This window comes from Muscardinus avellanarius (assembly GCF_963383645.1).
Source record: "Muscardinus avellanarius genome assembly, chromosome: 17".
In the NCBI taxonomy this organism is placed as follows: domain Eukaryota; kingdom Metazoa; phylum Chordata; class Mammalia; order Rodentia; family Gliridae; genus Muscardinus; species Muscardinus avellanarius.
This window is the reverse complement of record NC_137803.1, coordinates 39,254,135-39,272,834: the sequence shown is the minus strand read 5'-3', so window position 1 is coordinate 39,272,834 and position 18,700 is coordinate 39,254,135. Positions and strand designations below refer to the sequence as shown.

The window sequence follows — 18,700 nt, the reverse complement described above, 5'->3', positions numbered from 1 at the left end:
GGGCAGGGGCAGGAGATAGGCTTGTGGAGGTGACTTTTGCATGGAGTGTTTATCTGTCTTGGTGCAGTGTTCCTTTCTCTTATGATTTGGACACAAGCGTGTATTCCATTTCTCTTCAGTTCCCATCTTATCCATATCCCTTAAAGACTAATTTGTCAGTTGTAGGCCTAGCCAGAGTAGGGTTCTACCTGTGCAAGTGGGAATAGGAAAATGGCAGGCCAAAATCCACCACACCTAACATTCTTATCTCCCTCTTTTCCCTTTTTTCCCTTTTTTCCCTTTTTTCATTTATGACATCTTTTCTCAGAACCGAGTTTCCTTTGAGTGGACATTTCTGGAGACAAGTCCTGTTTTCTTCAAGTTTCAGGTTTGCCCCTGGTGCCTGATTTTTTTTTTCTTTTTACCCATGCTGTTTATCTTGGAAATAACCTGGTTTAGAGGCCTGTCCTGGCTTGGGCCTGTCCTTCTCTTATGTGGAAAACAGCATCAGTTGCCCATGGACTGCCTGCTCTGGAGCTTTTCTAACTCTGAGGATTCTCAGCTTCCCACTAGAGGGAGTTGAGGGGGTCACTCTCTTGTTCCATGTTGCAGCCTGGTTTACATCTGAGTTTCTCAGTGTAACATCGAAGGCTATCTTGCTCTGGCCTTTCCTGCCCACCTTTTGGACCCTGGTTAAATCCTAAGTTCCTCCCTTAGCTATATTATAAGAGCAGGCCGTGCCCTATCTCTCCTGCCCCTGGATCTAGAGCTTCTGTCCCAGGATGTTCCCCCACCCTGCACCCACCCACCCACTCTCCATGTCTCTCAGTTTTCTTCCTGGAGTCTCCTACTGTGGATCTTCTTTCCAAATGACTTTTCTCCCTAGTCATCATTCCTCCTGGTGCCTTTAAAGTACCCCATGTTTACCTCTAGTATTATAGGGTGTGCATCTGAGTCCACCGTGTATGAGTTCACACATTTGATCACTAGGGCTTTGATTCCTTGCACAGTGTCTGGTACCACTTAAATAATAAATAAATGGAGTAGCCTTCTAGAAGACATCTATGTGGTTTTTTTCATAACTTAGCAAATGTTTTATTGTTGTAAAGCTCTACTTTCAGTGTATCTTTCTGTGTCTTCCTGTTACTTGGCCTAATGAAACAAAACATCTTCATCCTCCATTCATCCTCAGGGCCTTTCCTATGGCAACAGAACATCCTGCTTATATGACTCCTCCCTCTGTCTCTTTCAGCCCAGCAAGCTGCTTTTGTCTCTACTGCTCAACTTTGACTTTTCTCCTAAGTATCCAATTGACAGTGCAGTCTCAAAGAAGAACTATTCCTAGTGACTTTAAGATGCTCTAGTTTCACTACCTTCAGCAGGATATACCATAAATACAAATAGAACCACATAGACAAACTGTTTACAATAATCATATTGATGACAATAATGTTAGTATTGCTCTTCTGGTATTTGTATGTATGTGTGAGATTATAATTCTGTCACTCTTCCAAGTTCTCAAAAATTAGGAATTTTATCTGGGCATGGTAGTGTATGCTTATAACCCCAGGGCTTGGGAGGCTGAGACAGGAAGATCACAGGTTAAAGGCTAAACTCAACAACTTAGTGAGACTGTTTCAACAAAAGGGGAGGGGGGATGGGGTATAGTTCAGAGGCAGAGCTTCACTGAACATTTTTTTTTTGTTCCCAGTACCAAAAAGAAAATTAAATTTAAAATGATAGTATTATTGAATTTAACTGAATGAATATAATGAATATAATGAATCAGAATGAACCCATAGAGTATTTTTCTTGAGCAAGCAAATAAAGTATCTGTTTGCTGAAAAAAAATTAGCAGCAATAATGAATTCATTAACAAAAGGCATTGCCAGCAATGAGATTGTAGTCTCAAGCATCAAAAAGAACCAGAGATCCCTGGAGACGTAACTCATTTCTGGTCTGGAGTTGGAAAAGTTATAAAAAAAATCTTGGGACTTCTTACTATGTAGAGAGCGGGAAGTTATCAAATACTACTAGGATTATTTCCAAAAGCACTCAGATGCTTGATGACGGATCTCCCACTGGCTGGCCAGAGATGGGGCAATAAGTGAGACAAATACATTAGATGAGTTCACACTGGTAATAAAAATAGCAATGGACTGGCAAAATGAGAATGCAAAGATGGACTGCTGAAAACACGAGGATTAGTTCATCTTGAGAAAATACTAGAGAACTAGCTCACTAGTTCATGAACGTGGAAGATCTTTCCATCTTCTAAGATCTTCTTCGATTTCTTTTTTTTTTTTTTCTTTTTTTTTTTCTTTTTTTTTTTTTGTGGTGGTACTGGGGGTGGAACCCAGAGGCTTTCTACCTCCGGGCTATACTCCCAGACCTTTTTTTTTTCATATTTATTTTTATTGGTGCACTGTACTCATACATCATAGTGGGATACATACTTTTGTAGACATACATGCACACATTGCCCAGTCAGCCCCCACCCGATCCCCACCCCGTTCTCTCCCTATCCCCCCCTCCTATGCTTGGCTTAGTAGTTGACATCTAGTATTATAGCAATTTATCCAAAATTAAAAATGATAATCTCTCATAACAGTTTCATTTGTCTGATACCAAGCTTTTGATGACTTAAAGATAACATTTCAATATTTCTTTTTGCTTTCTTTCTTACCAGAGAATCTATTTTTTTCTATTTTTTAGGTGAAACTATCATATATTTATATATTTATTTTTCAGAAAAAAAAATCTATCCTAATATGGAATATGGACTCTAGGTACCCACATCGATCTTGAAAAAGAACAAAGCTAGAAGATATATATTTTCTGATTTCAAACCATATAAAGCTACAATAATTGAAACAGTGTAGTACTATTCTAAAGGCAGATATATAAACCATTGGAGGTAAATAAAAGCCTAGAGCTAAATTCTTCCCTATATTGTCAAGTTATTTTTGACAAGGTTTCCACGAACATTTGGTGGTGGAAATAATAATCTTTTAACTAAATATTGTTGAAACATAATAATTACATGGAAAAGAATAAAATTGGACCCTTACCTAATCCCATATACAAGTATTAACTCAAAATAGATAAAAGACCTAAATATAAATCTTAAGACTATAAACTTTTAGGAGAAAATCTGGGTCATAAAACCTCACAACATTGAAATTGGCAGTGATTTCTTGGTTATGATTTCAATGGCACAGGCAACAGAAGAGTATACAAACTCCCTAAAAAATAAAAAACATATTGTATATCCAAAGACAATGTAAACAGAGTTAAGAGTTACTGATAGAATGGGATAAAATATTTCCAAATGCTATATCTGAAGGTATATTAATATTCCAACTAGAAATCCTCAAATTTAACAACAATAAAGGCAAACAATACCCTTTAGAGATAGGTAACAGACTAACATAAATAATGAATCTCCACAGATAACCAATCTTAGTTGTCTGTTGGATGGAAAATCTTGTTTCTCTAGTTCTGATGTGTGTTACCTATTTCTTCTTTGTAGTTAATCTCTTTGAGTATTTTCTCTAGTGCTGGTTTTGAAGACATAAATTCCTTCAGTTTCTGTTTGTCATGGAAGCTTCTTATTTCTCCATCTAATTTGATAGAAAGTTTTGCTGGGTAGGAAATTTTTGGCTGGAAGTTGTTTTCTTTCAAAATTGGGAATATGTTACTCCAAGCCCTTCTGGCTCTCATAACTTGGTTTGGGAAGTCTGGAGTGATTCTAATTGGTTTGCCTCTGAATGTCACTTGGCCCTTTGCTTTTGTTGCCTTTAAGATTCTCTGCTTGGCTTCCACATTGGTCATTTTCACAATTATGTGGCGTGGGGATCCTCTTCTCCGATCCTGTCTAAAGGGAGTTCTATACGTTTCCTGGACCTGCGTATCGACCTCTTGCTCTATGTCTGGAAAATTTTCTGCTATTACTTCCTTGAAGAGATTGTTGATCCCTTTAGTTTCACTTTCTTTTCCCTCCTCTATTCCAATTATTCTTAGGTTAGCTCTCTTAAAATGGGCCCATATTTCTTCAATATCAGATTCCTGCTGTCGGATATTTTTTCCTAGATTAGAAACTATGCGTTCATTTTTGGAATGATCATCTTCTAAGAGCGAGATTCTGTTCTCCATGTGTTCTAATCGGTTGTTTGTGCTTTGAATTGAGGCCTTTACTTCATTAATTGCATCCTTTATCTCTTTTTGGCTCTCTCTGAGTTCTTTTCAAAGCACCTCTATTATTTCTACAGTTATTTTCCTGATTTGATCTTCTAGAAATCTCTGATTTTCTGTTTTATCGGGTTCTGATGTTGTGGGGTTGTGAGCATTAATTGCTCCAGTATTATTCCTCTTTCCCATGATTTCGGAAGTTTGTGCCTTCTCTGGGTTCTTCCCTTGGGTCACTATGATTTCACTTAAGGTGCTCTGGATCTCGAGTCAGTAGTATCTCAGACCCCACTACTCCTTTACTGGGTTTTATCACAGAGTCTCCGACCCAGAGAGTCGATAGAGGCTGCTTTAGACCGTGGGGGGTGCCAGGTTGCACGTTCTCCTATGGTGTGATATCACTGCCACCGCCCCTCTCCCACTGGGTCAAGTCCCAGTGAGTACAGTACTGGGATTTCTCCTCTGTGGCCCGCAATTTGACTCACTGTTCTTGAGTACGCAGATATAGCTGTAGTGAGTTCCGTGCTGCTGCCGCTGGTGGCAATATGGCGCCGCTGCTACGCCCTCGGGTGTTGGGCTGGCGTTTTTTTTTTTTTCTTGGTTTTGATTTCCACTCTGAATCCCTGCAGCGTGTGCTGAGCTCAGACACTGGGAGCTTTAGATGTCCTCTGCGCCGAGAAATCCCGCCTGGCTGTTCCGCAGCAGCTCCCCTCGGCTTGCTGTGGCCGTCCCGTGAATTCGCCGGCAGTATGGCGCTGCTGCTGCGTCCTCGGGCGTGAGGATATCCTCTGTGGCTCTGTTCCCAGTCTGCTTTCTCTCTGGAGCCTGGTGATTTTTTTTGTTTCTCTGGTGATGTTGTTTTCTGGCTTTGAAAGGCGCTGATTTTGTGGTAATGGATATTTGTTGTTAGCGGGGCTCTTAAGCCCCGCTTTTCTCGGTCGCCATCTTCCCGGAACTTATATTTAAATATCCCTTTTTTTAATATTTTATTTGGAAACAGGGTCTCTCGATTTCTTTTTTCAATGTTTTATAATTTTCTTTGTAAAGATCTTTTACCTCCTTGGTTAAGTTTATTCCTAAGTATTTTATTTTTTTGTGGGAGATCCTGAGTGGAAGTATTTTCTGAATTTCTTGTTCAATGGATTTATGGTTGGTGTACAGGAGAGCTTCTGATTTTTTAAGATTGATTTTGTATCTAGACACTTTGCTGAATTTGTTGATCAGTTCTATAAGACTTTTGGTTGAGTTTGTTGGGTTTTCTAAATATAGTATCATGTCATCTGCAAATAGTGAAAGTTTGAGTTCTTTTCCTATTTGTATTCCTTTGATTTCCTTTTCTTGCCTTATTTTCCTTTTCTTGCCTTATTGCTCTGTCTAGAGTCTCTAGACAGAGAAGAGAAGTGGTGATAATGGATATCCTTGTCTCGTTCCTGTTTTTAGGGGGAATTCTTAAAGTTTTTTCCCCATTTAATATGATGTTGGTGGTGGGCTTATGATGTTGGCGGTGGGCTCAATAATTTATTCTTTATTTTGAAACCGGGTCTCACTGAGTTGCAGAGGGCCTCACTAAGTAGCTGAGGCTGTCTGCGAACCGTGATCCTCCAGTCTCAGCCTCCCAAATGCTGGGATTACAAGCGTGTGCTTCCATGCCTGGCTAGGAAACTAATATTTTTTTAAAGCAGCTGATTAACATTGTATGGACAAAGAAGAAGATGCTTGCTCTCAGAAGTTTATTGTCTATTTGGAAGACCACACATGTGTGAACAAAACAGCACTTGGCCACAGGCAGCAATGTGCTGAGGGTTACCTGGTCACACAGGCAGCAGCAAATGGGGTTTAGATCACCTCCTTCCCTCCCCACAGGACCACCTCTCACTTCTCTCATGTGTTTTTATGCATGGAGATTCTCTTTGAAACTAGACCTTAAGGATCTAAAAAGGCAGAACTATCGGTCAACTGGATTGAGTTGAATATTTCCTGACTAGTAGTCATTTTAAAAAATCACAAGTTAATGTGATTTTTAAAAATATATACAATATGACTATAAAATATTTAAAATGTGATTATAAAAATTTTGAAATACAGCAATAATCAGTTAATGCAAACACTTACTTTAGTCTTAAATCAATATTTTAAAAAATCATGTATTAATGCCTATATATTTTAGAATATGTATTTAAAATCTAACATATTGTTAGTTTAGAAGATTTTCTTTTATTCATAAAGATTTATTCTCCATAAACTTCCCTCAGTGCCTTATCTACATATGTACATAAATTTTAGTTACAGTTCTGAATTACTTTCATAAACACTGTCTCGCTGTTCAGGGTGTTTTCCGAGTGTCTTTGCCAGACAGTCAGCTCTCTGGTATATTAATATTAGTGATTAGCTCGGTTTCTTGAGAGCTTGTTCTCACTCTTTCACCATGAAGTCATGTGTGAATCTAGTTTTCGTTAAAGTAATAAACATTTGTTACATGCTTGGAAAAACCTTCTGACTAGACATGAGCTCATCTAAATGTCCACCTTTCACATATGCTGGTGGAAAAGGATGTGGATGGAGAGAGAATTATTTTTTATTTCCCTATACATATGAGTGTAAAGTAATTTTCCAAAAACTCATGATATTGTCCCATTTTCTCTTTCTTCCACAGACATGATTATCTAAAAGTCTGAGTTAACACAGCTGTGTTTCATTACTTTTGAGGTGCAAGCATCGCTCACCACCCTCCCCCCTAGAGCAGGCTGCAGCCCTTCTGTACTTGCTTGGGTCCCAGGGACCTTTGCTGCATCCACCCACATCTAGCTCAAGATCCCCATCTGTATCACTGAAAAAAGACAGAAAATCAAAGGAAGGGGCTGATTTCACAACAGGGACTGGGGAGAACAATGCCAGTTCATCTAAGTTATTTCTTCCCTCAGAGATAAACTGTGGTTGCTGACTATTCCTGTAATGGCCGCCTTTCATTGTTCCATCAGGCCTTCTACTATTTACATCACTGATGTTTTTTACTTTTGTTGTTAGAATTGAAGGTGGATGTTCCATCTAGGCTTATCCTAGATGCATATGAGACAAGGCACTGTCCAAGTTCCCAATGTTAATGGAGGAAAGTGGTGGCAGAAAAACTGCTTTTCTGGGGCTCCACGGTACTTGGCACTACCGAGAACTGTTGAGCTATGGGGGCTGGCCACACGAGGTTAAGTGGCTTTTCCCAGGTGTTCTGTGTGAATTTTTTTAATTGGTGCATTGTAGTCATACATCTTAATGGAGTAAAAAATGGTGGAGGCATACATGCATACATCACTCATTTAGCCCTTCCCCAATTCCCACCCCATTCCTTCCCCCTCCCTCCTCCTCATATTTGGCTTACTGTTTGACATGTTTGTTAATGTATATCTTGTACATTAGGGAATTTTCCTCTTCCCCTCCCCATCCCCCTGAGTTAGGTTGCCTTATTTACTCATCTGTGTTTTCTCCTTTTTCATCCAGAGTTCTTCCTATGACCCACTTTCTCCCTAGATTGCACATATTAGGAAGAACATCCAATTTTTTACTTTTTGTGACTGATTAATCTCACTTAGCATAATGTTCCCCAGTTCTATCCATTTTCTGCAAAGGACGTAATTTTATTCTTCTTTATGGCTGGGTAAAATTCCATTGTGTACATTTCTCATAGCTTTGTAATCCATTCATCTGTTGATGGACATCTTGGCTGGTTCCATAGTTTGGCAATAGTGAATTCTGGGGCTATGAACATAGATACACATGCATTAGTTTGGTAGTTTGGTTTCCATTCTTTTGGGTGGATACCCAGAAATGGTATTGCTGGATCATATGGTAGGTTCATTCCCATTCTTATAAGAATCCTCCATACTGTTTTCCAAAGTGTTTGTACTAATTTGCAATCCCACCAACAAGGTTTTAGAGTTCCCATTTCTCCACATCCTGGCCAGCATTTGTTGTTGTTTGTGTTTTGAATGATTGCCATTCTAATTTGAATTAGGTGAAATCTTAGGTTAGTCTTGATTTCCATCTCCAATTGCTAAGGATGTTGAACATTTTCTCATCACTTATTGGCCATTTGAATTTCTTTGGTGAAGTGTCTATTTGGTTCACTTGCCCATTTTTTGATTGAGTTATTTGTTTTCTTAGTGGTGAGTTTCTTGAGTTCTCTATATGTTCTAGATATTAGTCCTCTATCAGATAAATAGTTGGCAAATTTTTCTTCCATTCTGTCTTCTTTCTGTTGAGGTTCTTGATTTATTTTCTGTACAGAAGCTTTTCAGTTTAATGCTACCTTATGTATTGATCCTCCTTTTAATTTCTTAGTCCATTGGGGTCTTATTTAGCAAGTTTTCTTTAATCTGTGCCTGTGTGTTGAAGTGTTGGATATATGTCCTCTTCAAGGAGCTGCAAGGTCTCTGGTCTGATTTCCAAGTCTATGATCCATCTTAAATTGACTTTTGTGCAGGGTGAGAAAGGGGGGTTTATTTACATTCTGCATTTTTTGCCACTCCTGAGTCTTAAAGTCGTTATCTATAAAGAGAAAATAGCATTAGATCAGTGGTTCTTGAATGGGCTGCCCTTTAGGATCTTCTGGGGAATTTAACAGCAGAGCTTGAGCCCCACCCCATAAGTTCTGATCAAATCCATCAGCATACCACCTTGCTTCCTAATCCTTCTAAAGCTCCCCAGATGACCCTAAAGTGAAGGCATCAGAGGTGAAAATCATCTAGAACCATCTGAGTGCCTCCACATCACCTGGAGTCCTTGATAAACATTCTGCTGGGCTTTCCTGCAGTTTTCTATTCCATAGAACAGGGGTGGAGCCAGGCAAGGTACCTTATTACTAAGCTTCTAAGTGAGGATCTTGTACCAGGGTCAGCTGACCAGTGATCCTGAGAGTTATCTTTGATAAACACTGGATTAGCTGACCTTTGAGGTTAATTCCGTGTCCAGCCTTCCATTGACCTTGGTCCAGGTGGCTCTTTGAGGGATTCTGTGGCTGCTCCAGGTATATGGCTGGTCCTGAACTCTCCTTCCTTCTTTGTCCTTGCAAGCAGCAAGGTGCATGAGGTTTGTGAAACCGCATTCTGAGGTTCTGAGAGATAATTTTTTTTTTTTTTTTTTTTTTTTTTTGCTGGTGGTACTGGGATTCCTGGAAACCCTTCTACCTCTGGGCTACACTCTCAGACCTATTTTTATACTTTTAAATTTGGAAACAAGGTCTCTTAAGCCAGCGCGGCTGGCTTCAAACCTGCGCAATCCTCCTGTCTCTGCCTCCCAAGCGCAGGGATTACAAGTGCGCACCACCATGCCCAGCCCTGAAAGAGCATTTTTAAGACCTTATTGTCACTGCTGTCCTTAGAACTGGACAGTTGGAACGCCAGAGTGGCTTTGAGTCCTTCACTTGATAATCTACCTGCAATCAAATGTTTCCTGAAGCAAAGAACCAGAAAAGCTTCATGTGGACAGTGCCTGTGTCCTGCAGGGGTCACAGAGCCTAGGAAATTTTGAAGAATGAAAGACAGAACACCATAAATATTTTTGACAGGCAAGGAACTCATTTGCTTTATCTTTATTAGTTTGCCCAGGAGGCAATAATTGGTCTTTGGCAAAGGACATTGTGATAGCTGGTTGTAAAATTCTTCTGGCAAGAGTAGAGATGCTTCATTTGAATAGGATGAAACTCTTCTTAGGGGTCATTCTGGCTTCAAAGGCTCAGGCATAGTTTAAACAGAGCAGCTTGAACATGGATGTGGAGCGTATTTGACGTCTTTCTAATTTTTCTTTCTTTCCTGCCAGGATGACAAGGATTTGGTGCATGAATTTGTCGTGGCTGAAGGTCTGACATGTTTAATCAAGGTGGGGGCTGAGGCTGATCAGAACTATCAAAACTACATCCTGAGGGGTAAGTCAATACTGAGCTGCGGGGGGAGGCCCGTCGGCATGGGGCCAGGTTCTCTACCAGGAACCTCCATACTGAGAGATTTTCCAGACATTTGGGCTCGGGGTGAGGTGGTCAGATGTGCTGTGGCAAAAGACAACATCTTCATCAGGTTTTATCAAATTCTGTTAACTAGGGACAGAGTTAATTTTTCTCACTTTCACCTGGAGTCTCTTCTAGGTTATGACAAAGAATCAGTAAACCATTCACTAGTTCTTTGTAATCTTTTATTTGGGAGGAAGGGGACACAATAAGTGGGTTTGGGTAGAGTATGCATTTTAGCAGAAAGCCACCGCAAACCAAAGAGGCCAATTTATTTCTTGGGGGAAAGAGTTTTGCATTATCACCTTGTCAGGTGTCTTGTCAGAGTGCACATTCCTCATTCCTCCCTACATCCCCTGTTTCTGACTGGATAGGTCTAGTGTAGGCCTGGAAGTTTGCATTGTACAGAGGAATTCTGAACCCTGCTCCCACAGTTTTGTATAGGAAGCAGTGCCTGTAGCCTGGGTTTCTTTTGCAGTTTAGAGAGCTAATGGTCTATTATAGTGGTAGTGAGACTGTGTCTGTGTGTGTGTGTGTGTGTGTGTGTGTGTGTGTGTGTGTGTGTGTGTGTGTGTGTTGGGAGGTACTGGAGATCAAACCCGAGGCATTTTATCTCCAAGTTTTACCTCCAGCCCTATTTTACTTTTTATTTGAAAACAAGGTCTTACTAAGTTGCTCCAAGCCTTGCTAAGTTGCTGAGGCTGGCTTCAAACCTGCAATCTTACTGTCCCAGTCTCTAAGTACTGGGATTTTAGGCATGTGACACCATACCCAGCTTGATTTTGTACATTGTCATTAAATAATTTTGTTTGATCCTGCAAGAAAACTATTAAACAAAAACCCGGGCGGGCAGGGCAGAAATGTTTAGGTTGGACCCTATGAAATTTCTGTTATAATTTTAACATACAAAATTCATAAAATTGTGAATCAAAGTTGAGCATTTTGCTTAAAAATGTCCGTCTCCTGGGGCATGGCAGGGTAGTGGCTGTGCCCAGGCACTGGAGCTCATCAAGACTGTTGAGGGTTCTGCTAGGCCTCAGGTTACCACTGTGACCTCACAGACCGTGTGTGTGTGTGTGTGTGTGTGTGTGTGTGTGTGTGTGTGTGTTTAAAGACAAAAGAGGGATGACAGAGCTGCTCTTCTTCATTTTCCTTGGGTGAAGTAAAAAGTGCATGAAGTTTGTAATTTACTTTCACATGTACATGGTAGGAGGTGAATGAGACACAGCGTGAAACCATCATTTTGGCTGCTCTATTTTGTCCTGAAAACAGTTCCTAATGTCCCTGCTCAGTCCTTCCTTCCCCTTCCCACAATCCTGGAAACCCACAGCCCCTAAAGCCAGAGGAAAGCTTGAGGCTTGTTGAACACAGATTTCCAAGTCTGTGTCAATTGTTTCCATTAGTTTTGATGAACGCCATGCGTGGGAGAGTGTGTCTCCCGGTCTCCGCTATGCACTCGGCGGTATGTTCGTGGCAGCATCCCTGAGGCTGGGAGCAGGCTCCTTGTGACGCCTTCTGACTTTCCCTGGGATTGTAGCAGATCCTCAGTTGCAAGCTGTCAGGAGATGCCTTGCTGATGAGTTTTATGATTTCTATTCTTCATATAATTTAAGCATTTATATATGAAAACCCTGGTGGTATGCGTAGACAAATTAGCCACAAATTTTGTTCTGTGTTATATCCAAAGACAGCTGTCCTTCTGTGTCGAAGAGAGGAGGCCGGATTCTCACCCTCATGTTTCCATTCATGATTTCTGCGTGTTGGCAGAGGGGTGTCCTGGAGCCAGCAGGATCAGTGTATGGTGGCCAGGGCTGTGAAATCCTCCCATGGGACAGGCCGGGGGTATGGACTCCATGGGCTTCTGAAGGAGGAGGATTGACTAGCATCTAGCCAGGGCCTAAGAACTGAGTGGACAGACAGCCTTTAAAAACTGACTCTGCAAATGGTATGTGCTCTGGAAAAGTCTGTCCTCCGTGGGAGATAGCTCTGTGACCTGCTGTGGGTCCCGAGGCCCATGGAGGCAGCGTGTGGGCAGCATAGAACTCACATACATCTGCTTTTGGAACTCTTTCAATTTATCTTTATATTTGTATTCAGCCCTCTAACAGCTTTTGCGCGTGCGCGCTCTCTCTCGCGCGCTCTCTCTCTCTCTCTCTCTCTCTCTCTCTCTCTCTCTCTCTCACACACACACACACACACACACACACACACACACACACACACACAGAGGAATCTGCTGCTTTCAATTGAATATGTATCTGCTGAGAGGTAAAGATAGCTTTCTAAGGGACTCTAAGTACTCTCCACAAATGTGAGCAGGCTGCTGGGAAGAGGTCTTAACTGCACAACATGGAGAAATAATATTTATCTGACTTATTATTCTTGGATGGATATAGCTAATGATATAAGGATTTTGAGGATAGACAGTATTTAATATAAATCTACTATGGAATTTTGTATTCACAATTGTTCTTATGGAAGGAGGACCCAGAGTGATATGTTCTTGGGAGCTTAACCTTTCCGCAAACATTGCTGAGGCTTTGCTATGGGCCATGCATCACGTCAGGCCCACCCCAAACACCTGCATTTTACATGTATCTCAAGTGTTTTGTATATTTAGAAATTGCCTCTGAATGGTGCAATCTTGAGAAAAGAGAAAGCAGTAAGTCCACCTGCCCTTCCTCACTCAGGGAACCTTTCTTTTGTTATATATAATTTCATTGGTACATTATAATTAAACAACACAGTGGGATTCAAAGTGATTGCTTGGTGTTTCCCTCCAGATCCCTCCCCATCCCTTCCTCCTCACTTTCATGCATAGTAGTGAGGTAGGTAACAACACCATATACAGGCATAACTTATTTGATTTGTTTCCTTCCTCCAGTTTCCTTTTCCTTTTCTCCTTCTTTCCTATCTACTATCCTACTGGTCTCTTTCTTTTATCTGAAGTCCCTTTTCTTTCATATTTTCTTTCTTGTTTCTACATATGAGAGAAAATATATAACCCTCGACTCTGAGACTACTTGATCTTACTTGAGCATAATAATCTCAAGTTCAGATCTTTGGACCTGGACCTCTTAACCTCTTATGGACCAGTGTCTCTCTGTCTTTCTCTTTCCCTTTCTTTCTTTCTTTCTTTCTTTCTTTCTTTCTTTCTTTCTTTCTTTCTTCATTTGTACTGAGGATTGAAACCAGGGGCATTTTACCTCTGAGCTCTACCTCCAGCACTACCATGCTTTTGAAACAGGGTCTCAGTTGCTGAGGCTGCCCTTGAACCTGTCTCATCCTCTTGTGCACCACCGTGCCTGGCTTTAAGACTAGTTTTATGTGGAGAAATTTGATTAGGTTCTTTCCCCTAAAGCAAAATACCAATTAATCAGAAAATACTTCGATCATTATTTATTTTAAAAGCTTGATAAGGTCTTAAAACTCAGCTCAACTCTTTCATTCTAAAGTGAAAGCACCAGTATTTGTCTGCCCCCATATGTTTCAAAGGATACTTTAAGGCATGTCAACATGCAAAAATTGGGAGATTTGACATCCAGTGTTCAGTCTTTCTTTTTTTTTTTTATAAGCTAGAATTAGGGTTAGCTATATCCTACTTTAAGAACACAAAACAAAACAAAAACAAAACAAATCCTATGCCTATTAGGGGATCTCCTAATGAGACTTGTAATGCCTGGTCAGATGGTGTTTGTTGGCACATATGTTGTCAGAAACAGGAATATCATGAACAGCATAGAGATTTGATGATATCAGAGTTACAGAGAAGGCAGATAAAAATGACCTAATGGCAATTTAGCCAACATTCTCTAGCCCAGAAAAATGGAAGGCTTGGTTTTGGGCATTTCAAAGCAAAGGAGGAAGAGAAGAGGGCTGAGACCACAGAGAGGGAGCTGGGATGGGGCACCAAACTCATCCCCATGTGAGGAGTGGGAGCAGAAGGGATTGCTGTTCATATCCTGCATCATAGGTAGGTTCTAGGCGATTGCATTTTCTACCAGATGGCCCGACCTGACTGTTATCATCCCCCCTATACAGTCCGTGTCCTACCAGACTGTCTTGGAGGAAATCCTCCTGCCTCTTAGTCTGATCTTGGGTTGATCACTGCAGCTGTGTGCCTTGGCTGTAGTGTGGTTATCACAGCTGCATGAGGATCCCAGTGGTGTCAGCAGCCCAAGGTGGTTGGAGCTAGTATTGCAGTTGGGTTTTTCCTTGACCAATGTCACTCCTCTTTCTGAGTCAATGGGACAGAGATTCTTCCCAATACTGGCACAGATTGGCTGCCCTTGTTCCAAATTAGGCCTACAGGTAATTTTTCTCTACCTAGCATTTTTAGACTTTTAAAAATAATTATGGATATTTGTAAATTAGGCAATTTGACTATGGATTCTCAGCTTTTCTTGAAGAACTAAAAACTCAAGCCAACATAGAGCCCTCATTGCTGAGTGGTCGCAATTAGTTGGAGATGGGAGAGGCTACTCTCCATGTGTGGGGCACCCAGGCTCTGGACATCACAGTGCCCCCACTCTCTAAAGTCTTACCCTGGGATTTCCATTTATTTTTTGTTGCCTCTTTGTACAATAGAAACTTAAATTTGAGATCTCTGATGAATGTCATCACAGTCTGTGATGGAGAGAGATTGACAGTCATCCAAAGTACAAGACCCCCTTGGGCAGGGGTTGTGATGTCCTTGTCACCTCACAAACTTGATTCCTCAGCACAACATTCCATGTTGTTTTAAACCTCCCTTTCCAACACTTTTCAAATTATGCAAAGGTAGGTAGGTTGGTACTCAACTCTGCCTCCTATCTACCAGGCCCTTCTCTGATTGTCTTAGATTAGAAGCCTATCTCCTCAGAGACAGTGGAACTTTATTGTGTGAATGTGCATCTTGGAGAACACAGCAGGGGGAGGCAGAGCCACTGAGTGGGGCCCAAGGGTGTCGGCGAGAAGACTGCTGGGAAACTAGCTACATGGGGCGAACCTGAAGCTTGGCAACACAGGCTTCATTGCAGTCCTACATCTTGTGCTTTGGAATCCACCCCAGGAGTCCTCCTTATCCCTTGTCAGAGAAAGGAGGGCGTGGCTTCAAGAGAAGGGACACTTCACAGTGTCAAGGCCCTAACATAAACGTGGCCCAAGATGGGCATTTTCCAAAAAGGAAACCTGTAAAAGTGGAGGGTCATAGATATCTTTCTTAAAACAGATGGAGCATATATGTTTTCTTACTGTGTATGGGTTTGAACACTCAGTCTTTTGAAAAGCAAACATCATAACAAGGAAAAGCATAGGAATCACCCACCGTCCCACAGAAACCTTTTATCACACCTGTGGATGTGCTTGCTTCACTGTGACCTTCATAAAAATGAAGGTATCCACAATGCACCAATAAAAAATTAATTAAATGAAGGTATCCTTACATATGGTATCAGCCCTGTCTCTGGAAGGGAGTGGGCTAAATGTGTGGGATTGAAAAAGTTCATAGACTGTGTCCCTTTCATGGTTTTGTAACATCTTAGACTTTATCACAATTTAATTCTTATTTTTGTGTGTGTGTGATACTGGAGATTGAACCCAGGGGCATTCATCTCCAAGCTGCATTCCCCAGCTTTATTTTTATTCTTTATTTTAAAACAGGATCTCACTAAGTTGCAAAGTGCCTCACTATGTAGCTGAGGCTGGCTGTGAACCTGTGATCCTCCTGTCTCAGCCTCCCAAGTACTGGGGTTACAAGCATGTGCCACCACACCTGGCTACAGTTTACTCTTTAAATTGCAGCATTGCTACTTGTAAAAGGAGATAATAGCATGGCCGGACAGTCAGGGGACATCTAGAAAAAGTCTTAAGGTCTGAATTGTAGTTTTGACAGTTATTATCAAGATTGTCAATGATGTCAGTGCACTGACAATATCTTAGGGGGCTAAACTACGTACCCCTCTCCCCCAAATTCATACGTTAAAGTTCTAACCCACAGCACCTCAGAACATGACTATGTGGAGAGAGTGTCTTCTAAGAAGTAGCTAAATTTAAGTGAGGTCATTAGGCTGGCCACTAATCCACTATGACTGGGGTTATTATAAGAAGTGGAAAGTGGTCAAGGCTTGGTGGTACATGGCTATAATCCAAGTACCTGGGAGGCTAAGACAGGAAGAGGATATCAGGCTCAAGGTCAGCCTCAGTGATTTAGCAAAACCCAGTTTCCAAATAGAAAATAGGCCTGTAGCTCAGAGGTAGAATGCCTCTGGGTTTAATTCCTGGTACCAAAAAAAAAAAAAAAAAAACAAAAAACCCTGAACAGAAGGAAGATGACCTGAAAATAGATGGAGAAGGTAGACCATTATTGCAAGCTAAGAAGAGAGGCCTTGGAAGAACCCAACCCTGCCAACTCTGTGATCATGTCTTCCCAGTCTAAGTGAATTTCCATCACTGAGGCCTCTTAGTCTGTGAGTCTGCGGTATTTCTTATCATTGCCTGAGCTAACACATTATCTTGGCGCAAAATTCTCTGGAAGTGATTCAAGTATTAATTACCCTCGGCCTGGAGTTTGCAGGTTAGAAGCTATGTAATGTTTCCATCTTGTTCAGGGCTGAGTAATTGCCTTTCTGAAAGGCAGGGGTGAGTTTATGTTCTTACTAACACACTCTGTTTCTGTTCATTTACCTAGGCCCGGGGGTGGCATTCTTTGTAACCTTGGTCATACCTGGTACACAGGGCATGGCATGCTTATTCCTACCAATGGACTTTATAGTCACTTAAACAAAGTGGTTTGTACTCTTGGTTGTCCTTGCATTTACTTTTTGAACATGGGAAGAATGGACATTTTTGCCTGAGGGTTCTACACTGCTGCCTGCACACATGTCTATTTCTGGGGTCGAATCCTTCTCAAGCATGTGTTCTCCATCTAACTTTTGGGCCTAATGTCTTTTCTTTCTCTTGCTACAGGATTTTATGGCAATCCCTTCAAATGGCTTTCTGTTGGTTGGGGTTTTGAATTTTTGAATTGGGCCTGATATTTGCCACAATATATACATGATAGAGCACAAGGACTCCTGTTCACTTGTTTTATAAGTTTAGTTCGGGAGTATCGTCTGAAAGTGGCCTGCTCACCTCCTTGTGTGTTTTTGCTTCCATTGGGGAGCATTCTGTGTCTGGGGTCTGGGATCTTTTCTTGTAGCAACCACATGAAGAAGACTGGGAGGCTCATGTGACAAGTACACTTTCCTGGAGGGAGCAACTCCTGCTCTGTCTTGGTGTTGAAAATCTCCCTTTTGTGCCTAGACTGAATCATGTCAGGCAATGACTTTGCCCTTGGTCTCGCCTGCAGGCTGGAGCTAGGAGGCAGGAGAAGCTGTGGGGTGCATGGTCCCCGTATGCCTTTGTTTTTGGTGTCTACTTTTCTCTGTGTCCTCGTGTGTCCGCCCTAAGTCTGGCCTCTCTTGGCACCCTGTGGCTGTTGTCTGGGGCTCTAGCCTCCAGGGGGAACCAGCCATATGCTAAGGAGTTGGGTGAGGCCAGGAAAGCCACGGCCTATGCTGTCTGGGGAGGGAGAGGGACTGCAGAGCCCCTGCTGTTGTGTGGTGGCAGAAATGTATCCCAAGTCCTCTGACCATCCTATCTGTGGCCTCTTGCCTCCTGCATCAGGCCTGTGCCTTCTTAAGAAACTGGCTTAGAGACTAGCTAAGATGTGCTCATCCTTCTTCCAGCCCATGCAGGCACAGGGGCAAAACATGGGCTCAAGCTGGAGCAGTTCCTGGCTTTTCCCTGCATCCCCCGACTAAGGGCTGCCGTGCACTTGCCTGACTTTCCCATGTTGCTTTCTGTAGCACTGCTTCCATGGGAAGGGACTGGAATCTGTCCCCACTGTGCCCCCGGGCTCTGGCTGGCTGGACCTGCTCCGTGGTCAGTGGCATGTGGTTAGCATGCCCTTGTCTCAGCTCTTCTCTTGTGCTTCTCATTGGCCCTTTGGGCAGATTTGAAGGTGGGTGGCTTGGAAGCTCCTTGTTCTGCCATTTTTTCTGGAAATGCTTGTGGTGTGTGTTCTAACATTTCCTCAGCCCACAGCGCTGTGTGCAGGCATGAGCGGTGTGCACCAGCTAGACCGATAGAGTAGAAAGGCAGACTGACTAGACCAAGTACCCCTCATTCTCCCTCTGTTCCAAGGTGACAGAGGAAGGCTGGGATACAGCTTAGGGGAAGCAGGTGCCAGACACAACCCTGAGCCCCTCTGTGGTCGACAGAGTGCGGTGCGGTATTTGCCATTGGTCCAGGTAGGCACTGCCTGCTCTGAGGATGGTTTTGCTTTTCCCTCTCATTCCCTTCCAAATGATTTTATTCTCCTATAATTATAGAATGCCTGCCTCAGGGTAATGTCAGTTTATACAGAGGATGGCTTTTCATTCAAGTTTTAATTTTTCTAAAGCAAAAATTGACTACGAATGTTGTAAGATATAGCAAGCTTTAAGTGATGACAGAAATACTTTGTGTAGAACATTCTTCATAAAAGCACACAAGCCAGGTCTGGTGTCACACACCTTTAATCCT

General features: G+C 42.0%; 1 protein-coding gene across 5 annotated transcripts in view; it reads left to right on the top strand.

Annotated features, from left to right (window-relative positions):
* The window catches only part of FHOD3 (formin homology 2 domain containing 3), a gene marked incomplete at both ends in the record, with an annotated part of 515,230 nt that overhangs the window by 234,333 nt on the left and 262,197 nt on the right, over window positions 1-18,700 (top strand). For all 5 annotated transcript variants that reach the window (XM_080714776.1, XM_080714775.1, XM_080714774.1 and 2 more), the window contains one exon: window positions 9,973-10,078. In XM_080714776.1, coding sequence (XP_080570902.1) covers window positions 9,973-10,078 — 106 coding nt within the window. The remainder of the gene's footprint in view (window positions 1-9,972; window positions 10,079-18,700) is intronic.